We start from the raw sequence: 27,995 nt of genomic DNA, 5'->3' as shown, positions 1-27,995 counted from the left end.
CAATAGAAGCACCATATACAAAACATAAATTCAATAGCAAGTATAGACACGTTGGTTTCTAGAGGGTTACTATATGAAATAGATCATGTATTCATTTTCTTTCGTTTATTTGTAGTAATTCTTTATATGAAATAGCATATTACTAAATGACATAACTATGCTCTGGTCTGGTATGAAAGCCTTCCTGGATTGTCTCGAATTTTCTTTTATAACATTTTCCTCCACTATTTTCATTTATCTCAGTCTTCATCTAAATGAAATTTGTCCTGGTTCTCTGTACATGTTATAAAGTGTTCCATCCATTATCCTTTCCCCCTAATTTCTAGCACCTAGAATATTTCCTGGATAGTCCAACCTCTGCATGTCTGAACTCACCTCTCATTTTAAAGAACAATATTGAATCTAACTCCACAGAGATGCCTGTCCTCATTTCTTCCACTACAAAGACGTTTCAGAGGAGATTTAACTCCTTTGGTATATATCTATACTTTCAAAGGACATTTATCAATTTTATCTTGTATTTTTAGTTACTCACTAATCATCAAACACGTACTTATTAAACACCTGATAAGCAGGGCATTAGTGACATATGCACAGTAGGTGTTGGATGAAAGGAATAGGGAGTGCATTTTCTGAGAAGAATGAAAAATTATGAGAAAATCAACTAAATGTTCTTTTGCTTTGCTTTATCGCCACATGTCAGAAATTCTAAACAGTACCAGTGTCAAAATACTATTGCCAGAAAGGTCTTTTTTTGGTTCAGTTTCCAGACAATCGCTGTACTTATCATGGAGGTTCTCTTCTGTATCTGCCGGCCCATGTGAACTCAGGGAGACATGTGTTCCAAGACGAAGTGCACACTGATTTGGATCATTTAAAATTTAAAACAGCGAGACACAGTGCAAACTGTGAGGCACAATATTTTGTTTAAGTGCAAATCTTAGTTCCTATATGAAATATTTTATTGAATTTGAATGTCTTTAAATGTGTTTTTTTTCTTTTTACATTGTTATAAACCTAAAGAACAAATAAAGAACATAAAAATTATTAGTTATATCTACAGAGCTATTAGTGAAAAGTATTCTGGTGTTTAGCAGAGGAGGATATAAAATGGGATTCACAGGTGCCTGCGTGGCTCAGTGGGTTAAGTGTCCGACTTGATTTGGGCTCAGGTCATGATGTCAGGGTCGTGGCATAGAGCCCTGGGTCTGAGTCCGTGCTCAGAGGGGAGTCTGCTTGAGACTCTTTTCCGCCCTCTTCCTCTGTCCCTCTCCCCAGTGCACTCTCTCTCTGTCTCTCAAATACATAAACAAATCCTTAAGCAAAACAAAATAAAATGGAATTCATTCACTCTAGGTGCCCTGGTGCACCCAGGGTATTAGGTGCTAAGGCTATAAAGAGAGCTCCAGCCTATGGTCTCAGGACCTCACTGTATTCTGAGCGCTCCTACAAATCTATAGCCTTCTGAGATCTGCTTTGTTACTAAGATTATATCATCTGGAATTTGGGTTTCCATATCACCCAAGTTAATATGCAAAGGGATCTCTGTCTTCCCTCCCCTTCCCTGTCTTCCTCTCCCTTTCTTGAAGAATAGCAACTATTTCTCCGACTTTGAGTTCTCCTGTTTGGAGGAGCTATTTAGATACTTTTCTCTAATTTCATTTAATTTTCAGAGATAAAAGAAGCACAGAGAATACAGTTCTGAAATATTCAGAGTTTGTATTTCATAGTGAACTTTTATTAATTTTATAAAACATAGACTTCATGAAGGATAAAAATTTTTATATAATTTACATTTAGATGTAAGTACATTAATGGGAATAGTGACTCCAGAAGTAATTTTTGAAAGTTTGATTTAAGTACTTACAGTTTTTATGCCATGAAACAGTCTCATCTTACTTACTGAAAACATAGCAGATCTAGTCCGGTCAATAACAAATTGTATGGGGGCGCCTGGGTGGCTCAGTGGGTTAAAGCCCCTGCCTTCGGCTCGGGTCATGATCCCTAGGGTCCTGGGATCGAGTCCCGCATCGGGCTCTCTGCTTCGGCGGGGGGCCTGCTTCCCCCTCTCTGTCTCTGCCTGCCTCTCTGCATACTTGTGCTCTCTGTCTGTCAAATAAATAAATTAAAAAAAAAATAACAAATTGTATGAATTTAGTGTTCATGGGAAACTATTAAATTAAAAATAAGAAACAGATCTTTTTATGGTGAGTTATTGAATTTATTTTACTGAATTGATTCAAACGCGTGTGCTTGCTAAGTGTCTAAAGAACAATTTAATGAAATATTTCAGAGTGAAAGAAAGTCTGGAAAGATATCAATTAGCCTTTAAAACAAGATTGGTTTTATGTGTATGTTTATGTTGCCTTATTGCTTAATTAATAGGGCACTAATTTTGGAAAAAGACTATTTTTAAAGTCTATAGCATATTTCTAAAAGCTGTACATCACGATCTTTATCATGTGTATAATACACAAGTCAGTGCTAGGATCTATTGAACGTAAGGTTTCTACCCCTATGCTAAGCACTGCACTCAAATTTTTCCATTTAATCATCAAAATAATCAATTTCAAGGCATTATTCATATTTTTTTCAGTGAGGAAATAGAAACTTGGAGAGTTAAGTAGCCTTTTGTAGGCCATGAAGCAAAAAGTGACAGAGGTGAGATTTGATTCCAGGCCTCAGTCATTTCCTGGGTAGCCCTGCCAGCCTCTCTTTCAGGAGAGCCGTGTTGTACACATTGTAGTCGTTCAACCATGACAAAAGCATGAATGTGAAAGGACAAAACTGCCTTTTCCCTTATTTGAAAGTTCAAGGCATTAAACATGTAGACTCCCTGTCTTTGTAAACAATGACGTTAAATCTGTATCTTTACTCTTTTCCTTTTCCCACCCAGAATGATGTAGGAGGACAACGCAGCCTGATAAACAAATGGACGACATTTCTTAAAGCCAGATTGGTTTGCTCTATTCCTGGAAATGATGGGGCAGACACTCATTTTGATGAGCTTCGTGAGTCACATGCTCCTTTTTTTTTTTTTTTTCTTAAAAATGACTTACTGCCTAATAAATTCAGCATTTATTTTATTTTAGCCCCCCATAGAGCCCAGGACAGCTTACAGGAGTGTTATTACTAAATTCACAGGCACAAAGAACATGGAGGTGCTCTAGGTTTCAGAGCATGTTGTAATGAAGCAATTCCTCTCATTGTAAGCATCCTCGTAGTTCAGAGGAAACAAAGCAGCAGCAAGAGACAAAAAGCTACCAGCAAAGGTTCACCAGAATCCATTCATTCTCCATGTGGCCTTTTATTTCGGAAGGCAGGGCAGTCTGTAGGCAGCCAGAACTTGGGTTCTTTATTCTGAGGATGCCCTCTGCTGGAGAGCACGGGAGACTGGGTGAACTCCCTCCCTCCGACTTAAAAAAAGAATACTCAGAAGTGTTCGATGGATCATTGTCTTGAATTTCCCCTCTTTACCCCTCTCAAAGCTAGTTCTAGAAGGAATTTTTTCAGCTATATATAAAGTTATCATCATCAAATCTTATCTCTTGAACTTGTTTTTGCCTTGCTGTGTAAAAATGATGTTATCATTGAGTGATTTTTGCCATGCGGTATTTAACATATGTATTCACTATTCATGGCTGATTCCTCATGTGGTACATAAGCATGCTCACATCTTAAATAATCTTTTAATGGAGGTTGTTTACTCATACTTTGGTATCAATACCGCTTAAGTATTTACAAAATACTGAGCAAGTATTTTGCAGATAATTAACTTGTGTAGCAATTTTTATGTTGTTAGCAAATAGATAATTGAATTATTAATAAGTTGACACAATTACAGGGCAAGATTTTTTTTTACATCGGAGGGTAAAAACACCCTATGTTTTTAGTTACTATTCTGTCAGAAATCACATACTTCTGATTGGGAATAGTCATGGAGATTATCAGCGAATCATCCCATTTATAGGTGATTGAAGTAGACACCTAAGAGGCTTGATACCCAGTTCAGTGCCACTTAGCTAGTGAGAAAACCGGTCTTTAACACCTAATTTCCTATTTCATAATGTAATGACTTTCACTGTTATCTGAATTTTATATCTGTTAGAGTCTCAGAGGTACTGTATTCTTAAAGAAAAGGCAAATATGTAATACTAAAATATAAAAATATAATGAATTGTTATTTTTTCTTCCATTAATAGAGGATATTTACTTACTCCCCACAAGAGATGAAAGAAATCCTGTGGTCTATGGAGTCTTTACCACAACCAGGTAAGTTAAAAGCAAAACAAAACAAAACAAGGGGCGCCTGTGTGGCTCATTCATTCGTTGTCTGCCTTCTGCTCAGGTCATGATCCTGGAGTCCTGGATCCAGCCCCACATCAGGCTTCCTGCTCATCGGGGAGCCTGCTTCTCCCTCTCCCACTCCCCCTGCTTGTGTTCCCTCTCTGGCTGTCTCTGTCTGTCAAATAAATAAATACAATCTTTAAAAACAAAACAAAATAAAACAAAACAAAAAAACCAACACTTGGAATTCTTATAGAATTGTAAGGCATATGTAAAGAAATACAGTTGTATTTTTCGGTCCCTTCCTTTTGTGTGGAAAAAAAAATACCTATTTTTCATTTTATTCTTTCACATAGTGTTTCCTAGAACTCTTTCAATATCAAAACATAAAATGTCTCTTTGTTCTTTTTATACCAGCAGAGTACTTCTGTATCCATTACCACAATTCATTTAGCCAATTTCCTGTACATAGACATCTTCATTGTGTCGGGGCTTGACCGGACGCATAACACATCAGGGACTAAACTTGTACATACGGCTCTTTCCCTGTATGAGCAAGTAAGCAAGTACATCTGCGAGTTAATTCCCAGACTAAAGTTACAGGATGCAAAGGTGCCTGCATATACTCACCGTAACAAATAGGTTAAGCTGCATGACATAGAAGTAATGTTACAGAAATACATGCCTCAGTCACGAGATGCGACACTCTTTGCTCTACTAACTTGGGCAAAGGAAGTTTGACTTGCGCCAGGAGGATGGGCCAACCGGTATTAAAAACGGGACCAAAACCAAAGTTGTTTTCTTAATTTTCCTGTGTTTTTGTCTTCTTTCCGTGTAATACGGTCCTGCACTTGTCACTGAGACTCCGTGACTTCCTTAGAAGTTGTCCTAGCACCTGTGAGGCTTTCTCAAAGAATATATGGACCTTCCATAATTTTACCTAATATTAATTTCATTTAATTCAGTAACTTACATTAGAACAGGGGACAGCCTTATTCCTGCTACACGTTACTCCCTGCAACACCTTCTTTGAACTCCTTTTTCACTTTTTCCACAGCTCTGCTATCACTGTTGTTTATATTGATATTAGTATTAGAAGAATTGGCAGTATTGGTATTGGTATTAGGGAAATAGTCTTACTGCCTTCTTTCGAATAAATTATTAAAATAGTCTGCAGGCAAAATATAATTTCTCTTCTGCGGGATTACCTTCATTCAGTTCACCTTACACCTTATGCCAGTAGTGTTGGTTCAGATGACATCAGAAAACAAAATGCTTTGTGAAATTTTAAAATGAAAATAAATAAGATAACCTAAGAATGCTGCTCTTTGGACTCCATTTTTCTGCAAATTCATATCTGAACTAAAAAGATGCAGGAAAAGCAAGTGCCTGTAGTTACTCAAGTTAAGCATCTCAGCACTAGTTCTCTTGGCATCTTTCCATTCCCAGAACTGTCTTTGAAGTCACTGTGTGTTCCAACACAAGGCATAGACATGTGCCAGGGAAATATAGCCCCAAGATAGTTATGTTTTTTCTCTTACCAAGTTTTCTGCCCACCCAGAGTGTGAAGTTCCAAGTCAACCCTTTGTTCTTGGTGTACTTTGTTATTCTATTTTTAATGCCGCCCCAAGGACCGAGGTAATATTGGGATGCAGTGTCCCACCCTTTGTCCGATGAGAAGATGTAATTAATCTGTGACAATAGAAACACCATAAAGCATGATGTATCATTCCTTTAAAATATCCTAGGCAGAGGATGTGATTTTTATGAGGGCATCACCGCCCTTCTTAGCAGAGTTTTCTCTGCTGCTTGTTTGCCCTCAGCTCCCAATGCTTCCCATTAATGTCATTCCAGGATTATATATATTTTTTAAGATTTTATTTACTTATTTGAGAGAGAGAGAAAGTGAGAGAGAGCACAAGAGCACAGTGAGAAGCAGACTCCCTGCTGAGCAGAGAGCCGGATGCTGGGCTCGATCTCTGGACTTCGGGACTCCGGGACCATGACTTGGGCCTAAGGCAGACGCTTGGCTGACTGAGGCACCCAGGCGCCCCTCATTCCAAGAATATTAATGACTGAGTTTCCCACGCTAGAGAATCCTTGGCTTGCTTGTGTAGTACTGAGATATTATGTCTCTTAGATCATAAAGGGTGATCTCATTTTCATGAACAGAAATCACTGAAAATTTTAGATGCAGAGAAGATGTCTTTTATTTTCCAGAAATTAAAAAAAAAAAAAAGAAAATGAAACATCTGAGGACAGTGTTAACAGTTTTCACCACTAATTTACAAAAACATGTGAAATTCCCATGGAGCTTTTCTGCTTCTGGATTATGTGTCCTCCAATCCTATGTAATTAAGATTAATTTTAAGTATCACATAAGTTACATACATGAATTCAAGAAGAAATTCAAAAATCCGGGTAGAGGCACAAAAAAATTTCAACATTTTTTTGAATTAATAGAAATTAGGAAATTATAAATAGCCAATATTTATGGACATTCACTCGCTTGAAGAAAACAGAAATGAGGTAATTATTAATTATATACCTGAAGTGTTCCTCTATAAAAAAATAGGTAATATAACTTTTTTATTTTGTAAGTTCTTTAGAAGGCATTAAATGCTGCAAGAACTCCAAATAAATCTCAAAAGCATGTACATAAATTTGATACTCTTTTCTGCATATTTTCTTCTGTCCTCATTTTTCTAGGGAATTCCCATGTATCCATCAAGCGTCAATGTAGATGGCACCTTCTCTCTGAAAAACATAACCAGACAGCCCTCTACTGGGGACCCATCTGTGTGTTTGCTTTGCTTGTTACTATAGGCATCTGTAATGTAACTGCTAGCACATTTTTTCAGGATTACTTTGTTGTAAGCTCCTTAAAGACATCCGTACATTTTGTCTGCAGCATCTATCAGATGGAATGAGCTGCCCAAGTTTGTCCACACACCTGGTTATAATATGTGCTCAGTAAATAAATGTACAGTGACGGACGTGCAGGGAGTGATTCGATCATGTTGCTTTTTTTCAGCTCCATCTTCAAAGGCTCAGCTGTTTGTGTGTACAGCATGGCTGACATCAGAGCAGTTTTCAATGGTCCCTATGCTCATAAGGAAAGTGCAGACCACCGTTGGGTGCAGTATGATGGAAGAATTCCTTACCCCCGACCTGGCACAGTATGTATCCAATTTCATAATCAAATTCTTTTCTGGAGTCCATATCCTCTTCCTAATTCTATTATAATAAACTATGCTATTCACCACAGCAACATGTACTGTGGGTTTAAAAATACCTATTATTTATTCACAGTGATGTATTAGCATTTCCATCCTTCCCTGGAACTTGACTTTTTTTTTTTTTTTTTTTTGAGTAAGAGCTTTAACTTCTACAGGAAACAGTGGGTTGTATCATAAAGGAGCAGGCGATGCTGAAAATATAGTGCTTATTTGCAGCAAGTCTACAGAGTCAAGGTGATTTATTTTGAATATATAGAATGACAAATATTCCAGGTTAAATGAAAATGCCAAATAAATATTTATTTCCCACATACAGCTCTATATGTAACTAGAGTCTTCAGGCCTTCATTTCTACTTTTCAAAGACTACATCAATTACAACGGTTCATTTATTTCTTTATTATGTGGCATCTGTTAAAAAAAAAACCACTTTGCAGTGTAAAATCTGTATTTGCATTGTAAATGGAAGGTTTTTGTTTTGTTTTGTTTTGTTTTCATTGATGTGATTAAAACAGTTTAAGTTATTTAGATATTCCAGGATGAGCTAATTGACCTAATAAAAAGGGATAAATGCCCCTTTTTCCTCCACATATGTTTCAATATGAGTATTTCCACCAGGAGATCTAAAGTAATTATCAAAATCTCTGCAAAAAATTGTTGACTTGGGACACCTGGGTGGCTCAGTTGGTTAAGCAACTACCTTCAGCTTAGGTCACGATCCTGGATTCCCAAGATGGAGTCCCACATCAGGCTCCCTGCTCAGCGGAGTCTGCCTCTCCCTCTCTCTCTCACTCTTTCTCTGAAATAAATAAATAAAATTAAAAAAAAATTGTTGACTTAATCCATCCAACTCTACTGAATTTTGTCTTTTCATATGTTTGCTCTTAAACAAGAAGCAGTTGGTGGCCAGGCTTTTTGAATTCTCTTTTCATCTTCCTGTTACATAACGTAATTAAACTTGGGAAACACACTTTACAACCACGTTTATTTTCCCTTCTGTAATTCCTCAATAGGAATACGTTTCAAGTATGTTTTCTGGACTGATTATAAGGCGATCACAGTTCTGTGGAAAAGGGGGTTTTTTGCCAATAATATGATTTTCAGGATTCACTTACAAATTTTTTATTTAAATTCAATTTAATTAACATGTACTGTTTTATTAGTTTCAGAGGTAGAATTTAGTGATTGTCAGTTGCATACAACACCCAGTGCTCATTATATCATGTGCCCTCCTTGATGCCCATCACCCAGTTACCCCACCCGCTACCTACCCCCTCTCTAGCAACCTTCAGTTTGCTTCCTATAGTCAAGAGTCTCTTATGGTTTGTCTTCCTCTCTGTTTTCACCTTTTTAAATTTTTCCTTCCCTTCCCCTGTGTTCATCTGTTTTGTTTCTTGAATTCCACATGTGAGTGAAATCATATGGTATTTGTCTTTCTCTGACTGACTTTTTTCCGCTTAGCATAATACCCTCTAGTTCTATGCATGTCCTTGTGAATGGCAAGATTTCATTCTTTTTGAAGGCTGAGTAGTATTCCATTATAGATATATAGAGATAGATAGATAGATATCACGTCTTCTTTACAGGTTAGTGTACAGGTACTCTTCCAAAGGTTTTACAAATCTTAACTCCATAATGATTCTTAGAGACAAGTGCTATTGTCATTAATGCCATTTTACAGATGAGCCGTGTCTGACACAGAGAGGTGAAGTAACTTGCTCAAGGTCACAGAACTAATGAGTAGTGCTCCTGAGTTTTAAATTCAGATACTCTGGCAGCTGAGTCCAAGGCCTTAATCTTTGTAGTATGACATTACGTTAAAAATTTTTTATGTTAAAATATGTTTATTTCCCCCTTTGATAGAATAGAATATAGTATATTATATAGTATAATATAGAATGATTATATTATATCGTATATTATATATGAGTATATGTAGAATTTCAGTTTATATTATATATATATTTGGGGCTTTTTGAGGAAGATAGTTAAAATTCAGAGGGAACTCTAGTTGGGGAAATTTCACCATATTAGGATTATGGGGTTAAGTATCATAGATCATCACATTCGGAGCTGCTTCTACATGAGTTTATTTTGAAAAATTCTATGCCCATTAAAAAAAAAATTCAGTCATCTAGATGTTATTGAAGAATTTTGGACTGAAACTATCTATGTTTTAACTACAAAAAATGTTTTTTTGGGGGTTGGAGGGACAGTAGGAGAAGGAGTGAGAGAATCATAAGCAGGATCCATACAGGGCTCGATCTCATGACCTTGAGATCATGACCTGAGCCAAAATCAAGAGTGGGACCCTTAATCGACTGAGCCGCACAGGCACCCCTGAGAAAACAATTTACATGCATATATATATACACACACACACACACACACACACACGTACACACACATACATATATATGTATATGTATATTAGTGTGTATATCTATATACACTAAAAAATTGAAATTAATCATGAAAATGGTCACATGCTAATGCATCCAGATTGCATATTTTTTCCAATTACAGTGTAGGTTAGAGGTGCATCCAAGGGACCTGTCACCACTTCTCTCCTCCTGCCTGAAGAGCTGTGAAATGCCATAGGAGGCTTGAAGATGAATCACATGTCAGGGAGCCCTGGTGGCTCAGCAGTTAAGCGTCGGACTCTTGGTTTCCTCTCAGGTCATGATCTCAGGGTCATGAGATCGAGCGGAGCATCAGGCTCTGTGCTCAACATGGAATCTGCTTGTCCCTCTCCCTCTGTTCTTCCTTCCACCTCTCTCTCTTTTTCTCATGAATAAATAAAATCTTAAAAAAAAAAAAAAAAAGGAAAGACAAATCACATGTCCCAGTACTCTCCTCATAAGAGCACAGCCACTTCCTTGAAATCTGAATCAGTGACTTTTCCCCACCATGAGTGATGCATAAGTCAGCAAGGAGAGTTTTTCATCAATGAGAAAAGAAGCGTCCCATCGCAGTAAACACACCAGTTTTTGCTACTTAGTTCTCAAAGTATACAGTGTTTACACTGTACATATTTTCTTAGAATTCAGAATTTATCCAGGAAATAGGCTGGGATCCACACGACCACAGAGATGCCTCACCTTTCTTTTTTTCTTTTTGAAAATTAAGAAGAGAAAAAATATCAGTCCCAAGAAAGTGTCATTTAACAGAATTATTCCTTTATCCTTTCTAAACATCAGTGTTTCTCAAGAAGTTCCTATACTTTTTTACATGTGTAAGTACACTCAAATCTGTAACTAAGGTTTGAGAATTATGCCTTGTAACTAGAGATAGTTCCCAACTGATGAAGGTTTGACTTCTGATTTTTAGACTTTATGATGGTGTGGAAGTGATACATATTCTGTAGAAACCATACCTAGAATTTTCACTTTTGATCTTTTCCTGGGCTGGTTATGTGTAGTACGAGAATCTGGTGAGGCTGGGCACAGCACCAAGCCACAGCTCCCAGTCGGTCACACCATCACAAGGGTAAGCTAGACAATCCATGCACTTAAAATCATTCTATTTTTCACTTTAGTACAGTATTCGATACATTACATGAGATACTCAACACTTTATTATAAAATAGGCTTTGTGTTAGAGGAGTTTGCCCAACTATAGACTAATAATGTAAGTGTTCTGTGCATGGTTAAGTTTGGCTAGGCTAAGTGATCATGTTGACCAGGTTAGGGGTAGTGAGTGCACTGTGGACCTACAATATTTTCAACTTAGAACGGGTTTATTGGGACGTAACCCCATTGTAAATGTAGGAAGATCTGTAAACTTTTCATAGCCCAAACTAGGGCCAGTATTTTTAGTGGAGACAGAAAAAGACTCCAGAAAAACACCAGCAGAATAGCATTCACTTTGATCAGGAAGATTATGTCCTCTTTATAGAATTTAGAGACACAAAAACGACTATTCTAGTTTCTGTCAGAAGTTGTTTATTTTGCTTTACACTTTCAGTTAAACATAGGGGTCTTTCTTGTTCTGAAGTGGTAAGGCGGGGATTAAATTTAACTCTACCTGAAACTCCGAATCAAATGCCGTTAACCTCTGCACCACTCTACCTTCAAGGAGATCAAAGTGAATAACGAAACAGATTGTTTCCCCAAGGGTTGATCTGTTCTCTGCACAGATAATGCAGTGTTGACACCTTCTTATCGTTGTCATTTCTTTTCTTTTAATTCTGGGCCACACGTCTTACTATAATAAAACCATCGCTAAATCATTTGCTTTCCATGAAATGTCCGCATCTTCAGTGAAAGCCACTTTCCACTGAACTTAAAATATTTTAAATTGATTATTTTAAAAACCTTTGCGCTTACATTTCCCCACTCATGTTTTCATCAAGGTTACTTCTACAGTTGTGCTCCCCCTGGTCCTTCTGCGGACAATATCACTGAGGGCAACAAACACTACGACTCTCCATGTACCACAGCTGCTTTCGTTTTCTAGTTTTGACAGGGTTCAGTACTTCCTGTGACAAAAAGTCAAACCTAAACTCCTGGCCTTACCGTGACATCATTGCTCTACGATGTCAAGCAGCCTGGAAACTCACGGAGGACGAGGATCCATTCCTTCACTCTGAGGGACTCTCCTGCCCTCTGGTGTTCAAACCAAATCCCTGAACAAACTGAATTTTGCTCAGATGGGCTTTTTCAATCACTATTGAATGTTAGGCCTTGATAGTAAGTTCCACGTGAAATAAAATATGGAAGAATCCACAGTGAGCAGAACAGGTCAGAAATGGAAAGCAAACTGAGGTCAGGCCAACAGTAGCAGGCTGCTCGAAAATGCAGAATCAGGAGGATTTTTAAAGGCAGAAGATTTCATTTTTGATATTTGATTTACTTGGTAGTTTTATTTTTCTGTTGATAAGGAATCTTATAATTCTTGCCAAAGTGCCAAATGTTAACAAATGTTTTCCTGAAAGTGAGTTTCAGTTGGTAAGCCATTTTCTTATCAAAAAGGTGAGAAGAGAGTACTTTAAAAATTTTTTATTGCCTTAAGAACACCTACTGTGAGAGCTATACTTTTAACAAGTTTTTAAGTGTGCAATACACCATGCCTGTAGGTAATTCTGTGCAACAGATCTCTGGAACTGATTCATGTTGAGTAACTGAAATTGTAAATCTATTCATGAGTGCCATCCCACTTTTCACTCCTCCCCGAACCCCCCGCCCCAGGCAACCAGTGTTGTATCCTCTGCTTTTATGAGTCTGACTATGTATGTAAGTGGAAACATGCAGGTTTTTTTTTTTTTAATCTTTTGGACTAACTTACTTAGCTTTATGTGCCCTAGGTCATCTACATTGTCACATATTGAAGAATCTCCTTTCTTTTATGAGATTGAAACATAATCCTTTATGTGTATATATTACATTTTTTTATCCCGTTCATCAGTTGATGGACATTTAGATTATTTCCACCTACAATGTGAAGGTTACTCAAAATATGAAAAATAGAACTGGCGTATGATCCGGCAATCACTTCGGATATTTATCCAAAAGAACTGAAATCAGGGTCTTGAAAAGAGATTAACATTCCCATGTTCATTGCAGCACTATTGATAATAGCCAAAATGTGGGAAGGACTTGTTTTTGAGGTTCAAATATTTAAGAAACGTCTGTTTCACTAGTCTTCAAACTATTTTGCCACAGTTTTTGACAATTTCTAAACCTCTAATTTTGTAAAAATAACTTCATTTCAAAATTCCATTGCCCACTAAATACTTACTGCTTTTACTATGAAGTGTTTTAGCTTTACTTGCAAAGCTCAAAACTTACACATGGTTTTCCCAACTAAGTTTCCCTTCTTTGGTAGGAAGCAAAAAGAGGTTGTTATAGGCACTCTTTTAATTCTTTAAGTTGATTATCCCATGGGTGCCTTTAAGTCAAATGAAATATCAAATCAACTAGGCTAACCTGCTTATTCCTATTTATTGGCCCTCATATTCTGTAAAAACTTGACTAACAATTATTAAATCTCAAATAATCCCTGAATAAACATCTCCCCTCTTCAACTCTATTTTAGAAATTTAGATCTTTAGAAAAATTGAACATCTTTTTCCCCTTACTCAATTAGCTATTTCATTTAACCAACCCACTACAAAACGTCAACATTAACATTGTTTTAATGTTAAGTGATTTTTCAACTATGAACACCAAATGTAAAACAATGAAATCTCTCCCTTCCTATAACATCTCAAGTCTTATCTAAACAAGAAGCCCCATTGCGTAGAACTCCTCAGATGGGCTTTTCTCAGAGTAAATCAAAGGTAAAGGCTAAACGTTTCCCACCCCACCCCCCCTTATTGTCTCTCTTCTCTGCTATCAGATAAAATCTCCTAAACTATGAATGTGGGTGTGGATATGTCTAACATTCCTTATTTATTTCCACCAAATTATTAAACTTTCTAACACTGTAGAAGACACTGAAACGTTACAAGATTCTTTTGTTTCCAGGTCCACTGGAAATGTTGTCTTACCAAATATGCTGCCACAGACCGGCTGTGGGTCCTGGCACGTCCACCTGGGCTAAGAAGGCCGTTTTTACTTTAACGTGTCAAAGCATCGCTGACTTGACTGCGATTGATTTGTGATTCTGCTTCAAAAAAGCAAATCCCTGAGAAATTGTGTCTTAGGGTAATAATATGTAATGTTAATAACTTGTTCTGTATTTAGTAACTTGATCTGTATAGCGGACTGGGTCTATGCAATGGCATTTCACCTTAAAGTAGAGTAATTGCTTAGACATTCCAACTTTTACTTTGGCACTAGTTTTCAACGGTAGAGGTCTTTGATCACTGTGGAATCCACAAGTTTCAAAACTCTGTAGGCACCCTATCTTCTCTTTCCTGATCTACCAAAACTGTCCTGCATGAACAATGACATACTCCTGTAATACATTTTTTTCATAAGCTGATGATTCTTAGAATTGTATGTCTTCATTCATCTAAACTAGGTCTGAGTTGTGATGTAAGCTGGCCCAAGCAAGCAAGGATTTTCTTCTTGTAGAAAAGAAATGTTTTAAGGCCAAATTCAAACATAGCATGAAAAACGAAAAATACATAATTCAAAAATAGTATCCTCTATCACCTCACACCTCAGAATGGTAGAATAGCTAAAATAAAAAACTCAGAAACAACAAATGCTGGAAAGGATGTGGAGAGAAAGGAACCCTCATGCACTGCTGGTGGGAATGCAAACTGGTGCAGCCACGGTGGAAAACAGTATGGAGGATCCTCAAAAAATTAAAAATAGAACTACCCTATGATCCCTATGATCCAGGAAACTCACTACTGGGTATTTGCCCCCCAAAATATAAAAACGAGAATTCAATGGGATACAGGGATTCCTGTGTTTATTGTAACATTATTTACAATAGCCAAATTATGGAAGAAGCCCAAGTGTCTATCAACAGATGAATGGATAAAGAAGATATATATCCAGAAGATATCTATCTATATGTATCTATCTATCTATCTATCTATCTACTTACCTATCCATCTATCTAATCTCCACACATACATACATACAAACAATGGCACATTATTCAGCCATAATAAAGAATGAGATCTTTACATTTACAACAAGACTGGAGCTACAGAGTGTCATGCTAAGCAGAATAAATCAGAGAAAGACATACTGTATCATTTCACTCCTATGTGGAATTTAAGAAACAAACAAACAAAAAATGAACAAAGGAAAAAAAGGAGACAAATTAAAAAACAGACTCTTAACTGTAGGGAATAAACAGATGGTTACCAGAGGGTGGGTAGGGGGATGGGTGAGGTGATGGGGATTAAGTGCACAATTACCATAATGAACACTGAGTAAGTTATAGCATTGTTGAGTCACTATAGTGTACCCCTGAAACTAATATAGCACTCTACATTAACAATACTGGCATTAAAGTTAAAAGCTTGATTAAAGAATAGTATCCCGAGCTTCCTTTTGGTTGGTATAGTGTTAGACTGTGATAGTCTTACTAAATGGGACTGAAAAATAACGGAAGAATTCCCTCACAGCATCTCGCACTAGCTTCCCATTTAGGCACCTGCACACTATGGCTAGCATTTTGTTGTTGTTGTTTTGTTTTAAGGAAAGCTATCCTACTTTATTAAAAATCTGTGGGGAACTTTAGGAAAATCTCATTTTACGCACCACTAGCTTGTAGAGGCCTCAACTATATTAAGTTCAGTTTTATTTTCTCCCCAACATCTGTTCGCTGCATGGCCTACCTCTTACCAAGGCTATCTTTAATTCTATCCCTTCAGCTTTTTGATTCCAGAAGAGAAAAGCGGAGACAGGTGTACAATCTGGGCCTCCTGACTCTCAGTTCCCAAATCTGACTACACTTAACAGGGCGTATGACAAAACATCACTATCATTTTCCATTAACTGTATACAGGCTGTGTTTCTCTGAAAAGGTGAGAGGCAACTGATCTCTAACATTTCTCAATTCATCTTTTCAGCTGGCTTTCAGCTTGCTTTTCCATGGGACCAACATTCTCTTTTAAGATGAATTTGTCCAAATCCCACATCACTTACTGTGTTCAATACTGTTTTCCTTTTTGTTGTATAGAAATTCCTCTAAAAGAAAGGAAACTTTAAAATAGAGAAAGAGCTACAGCCATGTTTTGTTAAAGTTCTTGCAAGATTAAATTCATATTAAAACTATTTAACTTAGAAAGTAAATGATCCAGAATTGTTGGCTTAATTGTTGTCTTTAAATTACTACACAGTTAGAGTAGACAGAATCCAGCCTTCGTATAAGCTGGGGAGCTTACATTTTTAGGTCCAGAGGTTGAAATTCACTTGCTAAATAAAATTTGGAATGGATATTTGCAGATAGGAAATTCATTTCTTCAAATGTTAGAAGACACATTGCTTTATTAGATGCTGAACAATAAAGAGGAAACTTGGGGGGGTTTTGTTGTTGTTGTTACCTTTTAAACATAGCAGAGTAGTCAACTTTCAAATATAAGAACAATAAAGCGGGTTTTTAACTGCAAAAAAAAAAAAAAAGATAGAAAAAGAGACAAATGTATCTGTATGTTTGTACCCCTGGCCTTTCTGGCTCTGACATTAAATACAGGATCTTTCTTCATCTGTTATAGAATGCCTCTTAGATGAATCAGCGGGGGGATAGGATGGCACCTATGAAATCACCTTTTTTTAATATAAATACAAATCAGACTTCCTTTCCATATGTAGCTTATTTTTCTCAGCTTGCTAAAAATGAAAGCCCGGTTTAGCCTTCCCGTGTGCCGCGTCTTTCTTCCCTCGCGTGAGTCAATCCTCTGATTTGTTTAAAAGGAAAGTGCAGCCTGTAGAGAACAGCCTGAAGCAGCAGGGGGAGAAAACTTTTAACAGCTGTCTGGTGCCTTGCCAAGGGGCAAAGTTCTCTCAATGGATAAAACCTATTTTTCTCCTCTTTTCCGTCGCTTCCCACTGCCCGGCTAAAGGCCCTATACAAACAGGCAGATCTGCCAAGCATAACACGGTCACACCTCACCAGCCATGCGTGCAGTCAGCCCTGGGAGATGGGTGCCGAACCAGGGCTGGCTGCGGGTGGGCTCACCCCTTTCCTTTCACGGTGCGCCCGGGCAGGTCCCTTTTCTGGAACACTCTTGTGCTGCTATTGTTTCCAGTAAGAGACTCACACTTTCAAATTTTGGTATAGCTCTTTTCTTTCCCTCTCAAATTTTAAACTAACTTACGCCTTTTTCAACACAGTAGTTGGAGACAGTTAAGTTCCCTGACTTATTTCCTATAGGAACTGAAATGGTGGAAATCAGGCAAATGTTAAGAAAGCTGGAGCCCAAATAACTGGTCCTCTACCATAGAGTCAGAGGGACTGCATCACTACCAGGTAGAAATTAAGAAAACGTACATATAGACAAAAATTCATGAGATTTTTAATACCTGAGATGTATAGCTTCGATAGGAACATTTCCTAGGGTTTTTGGAGGAAACTAATATGATCATTTACTTCCGATGTACCATTTTCCCATGCCTTTTTTTTTTTTTAGGATTTTATTTATTTAGAGAGAGCAGCAGAGGGAGAGGGAGAGAGCAAACCTCAAACAGACTCCTCCCTGAGCACAGAGCCCAACACAGGCCTCAATCTCTCGACCCTGAGAGTGTGACCTGAGCAGAAACCAAGTGTCGACGCTTAACCGACTGTGCCACCCAGGCACCACTTGCCCACACTTTCTCTTTTCCTTTATGGGATTTTTCTTGCCTTCTTTACGGTCTTACCTGCTTAGGTTGCTTGGCATCTCCAGTTATTTTTAGATCTGTGTGCTATACAGCTGTATGATATCAAAGGAAAAATTTCACTGTTTTTAATGTGCTAAAATAACAATATTTAGTTCAAACCGTACTATCTTAAACCTCAGGGAGCAACTCTACCAAATCACTTTCGCTTGTGAAAGCAGAGTAGAGACACAGCCCTCAGAGATCATGCACAGCAATCTAAAGGATAAAGATCTTATCCAAACACTGGCAGCATGCCAGATGGAAAAGCTGCCATAGGGAAAAAAAAAAATGTATTTCCAAAGATCATTTTGTAATGGTCAATGGAAACCAGGTTTTCCTTCTCTTCTTTTTTTCTTAGATTGTATTATCCTTCAATCTTTTTTGTCAGAGGTGAGCAAAGAGGAAAATTGTCATATTTGCTTCTTTGCTAAATTGTCCATATCTTCATTCCTCTATACCTTACTCATATAAAAATTCCTAATTATTTGAAACTTTGGTATCAAAAACTGTGGCTTGAATGTCAGATACTTCATTTGGAAATTTCCTATTTGCATAACTACAGCTGCAAAGTCAAAAGAAAAAAAATTCTTAAGTTGGAGGGCTGTTTCAAAAATGTAATGCAAGGAAAATCATGCTTTTGCTTTGATTTTAATGATAGACCATCCAGATTGTACCTCAGGCAGTATAAGCCATAAGCCCATTGCGAGTTGCCTTTGACTTAGCCTCAAACGTGCAGCCTGTAATTGGGCAAGAGCTTTGTATCATTTGAGCCCCACATCCTTTTGAGTTGTAGCTTAATCTATTTAATATAGGGTTCCTTCCATTATCGAGCTGACAGATTCCACTTGGCTGGAGGCTAAGTGCTAGAAACAATGAGTAAAGACACTTAGATCTTTAGATCAGCATCCAGTTAAAAATATGCTAAATAATTACCAAATGGCTAATATGCTGTACCCTTTGGTGCAGACCTGGGACAAATAAATAGCTATCAGGAAAAGCTTAGTTTTTTTTTAAGACCAGACATGCAAGATTTCTATAAAAGATAGAAATGCTCTCAAATTACAAATGGAAAATCATGAACAGTTTTAGTACAACTTCTTTGAGATTTCTTCTAATTTAGTGACCCGTTATGATTTTATTCCTTTAAAATTGGAGGTCAGGGTCATATATTGTGACTGACTCCAGTATATTTCATTCCCTAAGAATGATCCTCTTGAGTTCAAGGATCTGAGAAGTACAGCTTGAAGCCTTGACAAGATTCTAATTAGAGCCTGGTGTAAATGACTCATTTCAGGGGAGATTATGTTTCCAGCTTGTCTAAATATGAAATTAGAGGGTAAAGCAGTGCTTTCTTGTAGACTTTCCTTAATGTCACTCATTTTCTTCTCTACATCTGCAACATAGAGCCAAAGTTTTCCATTCCACAAGAATGTATTAGTCTGTTAAGAATTCAAACGTGATGACAGAATTGTCCTGAATTAACTTTATGAATTACAATATTTTGAAATAACAAAATAGATTTGGTATGTGGAAGGGTAACTATTTGGTGAAAAAATCAAATTATAAAAGAATCCTCTTTGAATTTGGATAAAGGCACATCAAATTCAATTTGTACTAGTTTGAACTTTTGTGTTTTACCACCAGGGGGCAGGGTGTGCTAACTATTGAATAAGTGAACTCAAAAAGCACACTAGAGGCAGTTTCAGACAGAAGTGAAAAATTCCCTGAATGGTTTCTCCACAGATCCTTTAGGGAAAGAGCTGTTGAATTGTTCACAGCATAATTTTCACAAAAGTTATTTAAAAAACTGACTAATTAAAGTGTAAAACTATTAGAACTCTTTTACAAGTAATTTTTATGATGTGGTAATTTGTTCCATTTAATTTTTAATAATCATGGGTTTAATTTAAAACTGCAATCATAAATGAATGAAAAGAAATTGAAAATAATGGTTTCTCATACATTCCCATGTTTATAGATCACTTTCTTCATAATTATCTCAATTCATATTTCATGTATCTACATAGGAAAAAGTAATCTTCCTAACAAATTCACTGTGGAAACTTCAGAAAATACAGAAAAAAATACATTTAATTTAGAAAGTTTTTGAGCTCTCTGCTCAGTGGGGAGCCTGCTTCCTCCTCTCTCTCTCTGCCTGCCTCCCTGCCTACTTGTGATCTCTGTCTGTCAAATAAATAAAATCTTTAAAAAAAATAATTAAGGTGTCTTTGAGAGAGAAAACTGGATTTAAATATATTCAAGATAAACTGCTTTTATATACAAGGACATGTGATTCTGCATTGATCCTGTTGACCATTCCTTTAATATTATCAATAGTGAGTCTTAAAAACCTTATTAGAAGTAAGTAGAAATTCCTCAGGTACATGAACAATGTCTTTACTCCTCTCCTCATTTCTTCTCAGTGTCCAAGCAAAACCTATGATCCACTGATTAAATCCACCCGAGATTTCCCAGATGACGTCATCAGTTTCATAAAGCGGCACCCTGTGATGTTTAAATCAGTATACCCTGTTGCGGGAGGACCAACATTCAAGAGGATCAATGTGGACTACAGACTGACCCAGATCGTGGTGGATCACGTTGTTGCAGAAGATGGCCAATATGACGTAATGTTCCTTGGAACAGGTATGCTAGAACCAGATTATGATTTCTTCCCAAAGAATTTTTCAGTATTAGATAAAGAAAACAAAAACTTCCAAAAGATTATTGGTCAAAATCGAACTGGGTAATTAGTAGCTAATATCTAGTCAGTATTCCTTAACATTGCATAACACATGCTTTTAAGTGACCGTTGTAAATATCTCCCTGCCTGCTTTAGTGTTACTTGAGATTTCAAAATATATTTGTACGTTATGACTACAATATGCCTACTTGAGTAGGTGCTCAACACATATTTGTTGATTGACTATGGACTAAAATTAAATGAGTACAGCAAAGCAATGTTTCTTTTCTAGGGAGATTTTTGACAAGCCCCCTCAAAGGATCCCTTCACCCAATTTTGAGAATCGCTGAGTTAAGATGGCTTTTCAAAAAATTAAGCAACATTTTTTAAAGATCTTTAAAAGTAGAAAGTTGTTGGAAATTATTTTTCCTCTCCTTGAATTTTGTGGATTAAGTATCACTTTCATAATTAGAGCCTATTTTATTTTTTTCATCTGTCAACTCAGTAATTATAAAACAATTTTAAAATCTCTCTTCAGAAAGAGAAATATTGCATATTTAGTATGTCTCAAAAAGAAAAAGAAAGAGGAAAGTATCATTTAATAAAATATCATGTGAATTCTAATGGAAGTAAAGGTAACATGCATCATTTAGACCAAAGTACTTCATGCTGGATAAATGTTATATGATTTCATGAATCAGGTCTTGCATAAAGAAATAGAAATTAATGGGTTTTCAAGAAATGGACATTTTTATTGAAATAGGTTTTCAGAACTACAGAACATTTTTATTTTTTTAAAATATACTGGTTTTACAAACGTATGGTTTATCTGGGAGTGTGTGTGTGCCACACTTAGAGGGCTTTTCTGGAATACCAGTTGTCAAGCCTGATTACGTTGCAGATGGCAATACCAAGACCCAGGAAAGGAAGTGATTCTCTCAAGACTATAGAGATTACTAGTGAAGAGACGAAATTTGAGATAACTAGTCTCTCACAAATTCCAAGGAGTCTGCCACTTAATTTGCAGAGCCCGTCCAAAGCATTCCTAGGTCAACATTTCCAGTGTTGTAAATGCCAGTCAGCCACTAGGTGGTACTACCTGACTTTTCTGAGAAAATTATAAGGTAACTAAGATGGATAGATTTTCAATTATGACATTTGGAAAATGTATATTTAATATTTTTCAAAGATCCTAGAATCATTTAAAAACATTGCTAAATAATTCAGACTATTTTGTGCAAATAAGATCATTACCATACATGTGAATATTCTTCAACCCAGTGGCAGAATTTAAAAGCATCTATTTTGTATAAGTTAATTTCCAAGTGAGATTTTTTTTTCTTTTTTCTAAAACGTTCTTTTGATCGTCTTTCTGTACTAACATGCTGCCTTAGAAACTGCAATAGTCTTTCAAATTTGGGTTACTCTTTTAAATTAAACTAAAATAATTTTAAACAAAACTTCAGTTTCTAGCCCATTCATAAGGTTTCTGTAAATAAAACAGGTTTGATGAGTGCACTACAATTTTCAACATTGTATATGGCTTCAGTGATTTCTCTATCATTTGTTAACATGACTTAAAAAGGTATATATCCTACCTTTCACGGTAAGTTGGATATAAGTACTGAATAAATACGTCTTACACTGAAAGAGAAAAAAAAATTTATTTTAGTGTATTTGCACCTTTCAAATTAAGTTACAAAAAGATCATTCTACTTTAGTTATAATTTCAACCTATATTTATATATTTATATATATGTCTCATATATATTTATATAAACCATTATTTATGTATTATATATATGTCTCATATATACATATATATCTCATATATACATATATCTCATATATACCTATGAGACATATATAGTCCTTTGGCTAGGAATGTACTTCAAGTACTCGTCTTTTAATATATTCTTTATAAGTATGTGTTTTATGAGCTAGAAACTATCATGTTTGGGAAGGAGAGAATCCCATCCATTAAGCTTCCTTCTTGCATGCTTTATTTAATCCAACTTCTTGAGAGGCATTGAAGAAAAATGAGGGAAACAATGTGAAGGTTGCTAGGTATATACTCACAGCCAAACACTGAAGTAGAAACAGCTGGATCATAGGTAATGTATTTTTTCAGACATTGGGACAGTCCTCAAAGTGGTCAGCATTTCAAAGGAGAAGTGGAATATGGAAGAAGTAGTATTGGAGGAGTTGCAGATATTCAAGGTAAGGTAGTCCAGAGTTCCAGAAGAGACGACAAAACTTAACAACACTTGGTTTAGAACAGTATGTTTAAATACACTGTGACTTTTCCTGGAGAAGTTTGTGCACTTAGCTCCTTTATTTTCCTTTTCCTTAGGCAATGGAAAAAAGTTTTAAAAGCAACTGAGAATGGAACTCCCCTTTCCCTGTGGAATACCACTAAATTCAGGGCTCCTGGGATTGCCCCTCATTACTTCATTCTCTAAGCATATGGTCAGACAAATCACCACAGTAGATGAAAGCTGGGGGTCTCTTTGACTATCCAGATGCTTTTCTACTTCATAAATTTTACTTTTCAATTTTTCCTCAATTGAATTTCAGAAAACTGGAAGAGTGTATAAATCACAGGTCCCTACTTTTCTGTAAGGAATTTTTTTTTTTAAGTTGCATGATAGTAAGTCTTCATTCTTTATGTATGCTATATTCCCCTAAAGAGTTAGTAGATCTAAAATAATAGTTTTCCAGATTTGGGGAATGTCTGACTTTTTGGGAGGGGGAATTAAAATTTGTGTTCCTTTCTTTTTTTTTTTTAGGAAACATTTTTTTAATTATGTTAATCACCATACAGTACATCATTAGTTTTTGATGCAGTGGTCCATGATTCATTGTTTGCATATAACACCCAGTGCTCCATGCAATACATGCCCTCCTTAATACCCATCCCCCAGCTCACCCATCCCCCCACTCCCCTCCCTTCTAAAACTCTCTGTTTGTTTCCCAGAGACCATAGTCTTTTAACAGTGCATTTGAACTGTGGTGTTCTTTGTGGACATTCAGTGACATTTAGTTTAAAATTATTTTCTGAGAATAACATTAGAAATCGCATTTTATTTCTGAGAGGAGCCTGTAAAAAATATGTTGTTCCTTTCATAGCATTGTGATGAGAGAGTTCATTAAATTGGGCTGTTTCCCTGCGAACACCTTCCACCTTAAAATGGGGAAGAACCCTCCACGGGGAGGAAAGCGAAGTAATTAACATGCTGAATTCCACAGGATCCTGTTTACATTGTGATGATAATAGTGGTCAAGGAGTTAACTAGAACAAGATCTGCTATGTGGCATCTACCAAAAACCAAGTCTTGGGTGGTTCCTGAGGGATAAGCTGATGTCAAATATAAGTGTGAACCCAGAAGCCAAAAATATAACTCCCACAACACATAGGGCACTTTAGAGTAAGGTTTACGTGGTCAAGAGGAATTGTTCGGATTCCACTGTTAAGATTAAATAATGTTTTCTTCGCTTAAAAAAAAAAGTTACTGGATAAAACTTTCTCATTTTAACATCTTTCTGTCATTTTTTATGTATTTTCTTAAACTTTTGGTATTTGCTTCTATTTATCAGTTTGAAAATATTGACCAGTGAAACATGAATGAGTAATAAATAGAAAGATTGGTAGATGATAAACAGATGAAAAAATTTTTAAAGCTTGCCATCCTTTAGTTGGGTAACTTTTGTGTTCATGTTTCTAATTTTCTATTGAATGCACAAAGCCATAATTTCTACAAATAAAGCTAACATTAGTTCACATCACAAAATCACGTGCATCAGTAGCTTGCAGTGCTCCAGAAAGAACACGCTCATCAGCAAGGAGCACTGTAACTTTTCAGAACTCTGCTACTTAAACAAGCTTTTGAACTACCCATCTAAGGAAGAGCAGAATGCGGTAATAAATAATTATGGAGATGTTCTTGTCAACGCTACTTTGAATTATATGGAAGCAGTTAAGATAAGCAGATTTAGAAAGAGAAGCCTTATGGGTAACTGGGAGCTATTTTCAATGCGGAGTATTTCTTCATACATGTAGGTAATTTTTCTGGAATAAGATACTTTAAAATACCTATTTTGATCATTTCTATTAAGGTGGAATTTACAACACATTGAAAGGAAATAGCAAACATTCATATCCTTTTCCGCCCTGTGTAACAGACCCTTGACATTTACTTCAGTGATCCTTGGTACATGATAAAACAACATATTGGCTACTATAAAAGACATTAATAGTTATCTTTATTAACATTTGACTTCTTTTTTCAGCACTCATCAATCATCTTGAACATGGAGCTGTCTCTGAAGCAGGTACTTTCTAATTTTTGTCTAAAAAATGGCCACAAAAGCAACAAGTTGCTCGAATTCAAGTTCACTGTAAGGAAAATCTACTGAAGTTGGAAGTTAAATTGTAAATAATGTAAAAAGTTCTAGATTATTTGTTTCTTTTTTAACCCATTAGAGGCCATTGTTTCAGTCTTGCCTTAGTTAAAGTAGAACCAAATATCATTAAGTGAATGATATATTCTCCACTTCCCTTGGCTCTTGAAAACTGAGCTCACTGTCTTTGTCTCTTGAGGATGTGTTTCTGTCAAGGCCGTAAGAAATCCATGTAGAACACCAGCCCTAATCACTAAAAACGATTTTTAATCAGGGAGTCTAGAAGTTAGACTATGGACGGTGGTGGTGAAGAGTCCAAGAGTCAACCTCCAGCCTTCCACTTAGTACCTGTCTCCTAGAATCAAGTTCCTTAATGAAAGTGAAGTTAGGGAAATAAAATCCACCTCCTGACGAATGGATGCTGCATGCAAAATTCTAGACAGAGAGTTGCTACATTTGTGAGTTGGAAGTAAGAGGCAGCTAATAATAATAACAATAATGATATTAGATTCCACAGTTCTCAGGATACTCCAAATCTTAGTTGTTTCAAAGGTTCAGACTTGCATTAGGCTAAGAAAGCTATGGCACCATGTGTTGAACCATAGGGCGTTGCTAACATTGTCTTACTCTCTGTGCCTGTTTATGATACAGAGGTTATTTGGATCAATATTTAAATAGGTTTCTTCTTTGGTCTTTTCCGTTAATTTGTCCATGCAATATTTAGTTCTTGAAAGCCTACTTCTGTCCTTGGAGGGTACAGAAATGAATGACTGGCATAGCCCTTAACTTCCAGAAGCTCACAGTGGAGCCAGGAGATGAAGAAGGAGCACACTGACAGTGCAGAGCAATAGTGGAAGCACATACTGGGGGAACACGAGGGTGTCTAAGAAGGAGCCAGGAGGAGCAGAGGGAGACAGCACGGAAAAGACACATGTACCCGAACTATGAAGGATATTTCCGTTAGCCAAATAAATTCAGAGGGTGGGATGAGGAAGCCTATGCCAAGGGGCGGAGGAGAACATCTGGAAAGTTGTGAAGAGTGAGAGACCTTGGCTTTTTCTAATAAGGTGGTGGACACTTAGAGCAAAGGGCATATGTGTATGCAGGAGACAAGGAGGCTAGAAATGAATCTGGGATTATAAAACGGAGCGAGATTAGGGACATCCTTCTATATCCTCCTAAGAAGTTTAAAAATTTTATCTAAGGACAATGAAAACTTTAAAGATTTTCAGCAGGAATGTGTTAGGATAAGATTTTCCCCTTAGGAGGGCCCATGTGGTGTGCCCTTGTGGAGGATGGACTAAGTCCTGGGTTGAAAACAAGGCTGAAGCCAGGAGGAATATGAGGAAAGAATCCAGGAAAGAAGTGATAAGGCTAAGGTGGTGACGGTGGCAGAGGCTGTGGAGAGGAAGAGAAGAAGTGAAGGGTTCTGTGTGAGAGAATAGAAAGGATACAGTGGCTGACCGAGAGAGGGGGACTCAGGGACAACTGCTCCCTTTGTGTCTTGGATGACCTAGGAGGTGCCTCTCCCCAAGGCAGGATAGCAGGGCTAGATTGAGGGCAATCAATAAGTCCACCTCAACGTTGTTTTCAAGATGCCGCTGACTCTGGACAATAAGAAAGGCAAAGGAATGAGGATAGAAAAGAAGGGACACCCAATTTCTTTCTTTCTTTCTTTCTTTTTTTTTTTTTTTTTTTTTTTTTGGACAGAGAGAGAGCAAGAGAGGGAAAGAGGGAAAAGCAGGCTTCTCCCTGGGCAGGCAGCCATTTGCGGGGCTCGATCCCAGAACCCTGGGATCATGACCTGAGCTGAAGGCACACACTTAACTACTGAGCCACCAAGGCACCCCCTAACATTTGATGCAAAGAAAGGAATCATCAACGGAAACTGAAGTCTTAAGCAGAAATAAAGACAGAGAAGAAGAAAAAGTGAAGGGAGTTTCAAGGAAGGTGTCATTCTTGGCATCAAACACCATAGAGAATGTCAGTAAAACAAACATTGGACAAGGGGGCATTGCATTTAGCAACAGGGAGGTCCTAGCTGACATTGTCATGGGCTGGAGAAGTATAAGACATGTTTCTGCAGGCTGAGTACATATACGGTGTTTATGTTAATATTAATTTCTCAGGTCTTTCCCCCTTGTTCAATGTTTGACATGGTCCAGGAGTATTGACCATGAGTTCCCTAAAGGCACAGATTCTGGCTTATTCAACTCTATCATCTGTCTCCCTGCCTCCTCCAGCACATACACTCTACAGAGCAGTGCATTCTTCTCAGGGCTTATTTTCAAAATGTGATTTTATGTGCTACGTTTTTAGTATCCCGTAGCCTTTCATTCGTGATATAGCATCTTTCGAACCTCCTTAATACTTTCTTCACAGTGATACCAAATATTTTCTCTTCCTCTTATAACCCATTTTCCTTCAGGGATCAGTAAATACTTCATTAGCAAGTGAGATGGCTCAAACCACAAGAAGGTTTTACAAATCCCTTTTCCGTCATCTCTCATGTAGGAAGCCCCGGCAGAGGAAGACCCTCAGTGTTGCCTAAAGCATCTGTGCTTGATATAATCTACCAAAGCATATTTTCCACCATTGAGAAAGAATTTGACATCTTAATTCCTCAGTCTAACAGCTGGTTTTTGACCTTCTTAAATTACTGCCAAGGTTAGCCTAGCCCTAGAATGCTGTCCATTTCAGCGTCAACGTCATCCAACCACCATCCTGCCAGGAGGAGAAGCGATTGACTTACCTTCGTCTTGGTTATGTTTCTACACAAGGGCTTATGTTCTGTACAAGGGACACCCGAGGAGACAGATTTAGGTCTGTGGTGTGGTATTCAAGAAAGGAAAGTTCTTAAGACCGGTCTGAAAGATGCTTCCAATTCATTTGTCTTGCCTGATTTGTAGCAACAATTGTACATTGGCTCCCGCGATGGATTGGTTCAGCTCTCCTTGCACAGATGCGACACGTATGGGAAAGCCTGTGCAGACTGTTGTCTGGCCAGAGACCCCTACTGTGCCTGGGATGGAAATGCATGCTCTCGATACGCACCCACTTCAAAAAGGTAAGAGGCACATCGAGTTAAGGGATAGCCTTCTTTTCTACACAGTGAATA

At 37.2% G+C, this 27,995-nt stretch overlaps 1 protein-coding gene across 1 annotated transcript in view; it reads left to right on the top strand.

Annotated features, from left to right (window-relative positions):
- SEMA3D (semaphorin 3D) overlaps window positions 1-27,995 on the top strand; it is a gene marked incomplete at its 5' end in the record, with an annotated part of 126,269 nt that overhangs the window by 77,433 nt on the left and 20,841 nt on the right. Inside the window, 7 exons of the mRNA XM_080818780.1 lie at window positions 2,897-3,011; window positions 4,203-4,272; window positions 7,322-7,466; window positions 20,217-20,439; window positions 22,608-22,696; window positions 24,767-24,808; window positions 27,787-27,944. Coding sequence (XP_080674906.1) covers window positions 2,897-3,011; window positions 4,203-4,272; window positions 7,322-7,466; window positions 20,217-20,439; window positions 22,608-22,696; window positions 24,767-24,808; window positions 27,787-27,944 — 842 coding nt within the window. The remainder of the gene's footprint in view (window positions 1-2,896; window positions 3,012-4,202; window positions 4,273-7,321; window positions 7,467-20,216; window positions 20,440-22,607; window positions 22,697-24,766; window positions 24,809-27,786; window positions 27,945-27,995) is intronic.

This window comes from Martes martes (assembly GCF_963455335.1).
Source record: "Martes martes genome assembly, chromosome: 11".
In the NCBI taxonomy this organism is placed as follows: Eukaryota; Metazoa; Chordata; class Mammalia; order Carnivora; family Mustelidae; genus Martes; species Martes martes.
This window is presented reverse-complemented; position numbering and strand designations above follow the sequence as displayed.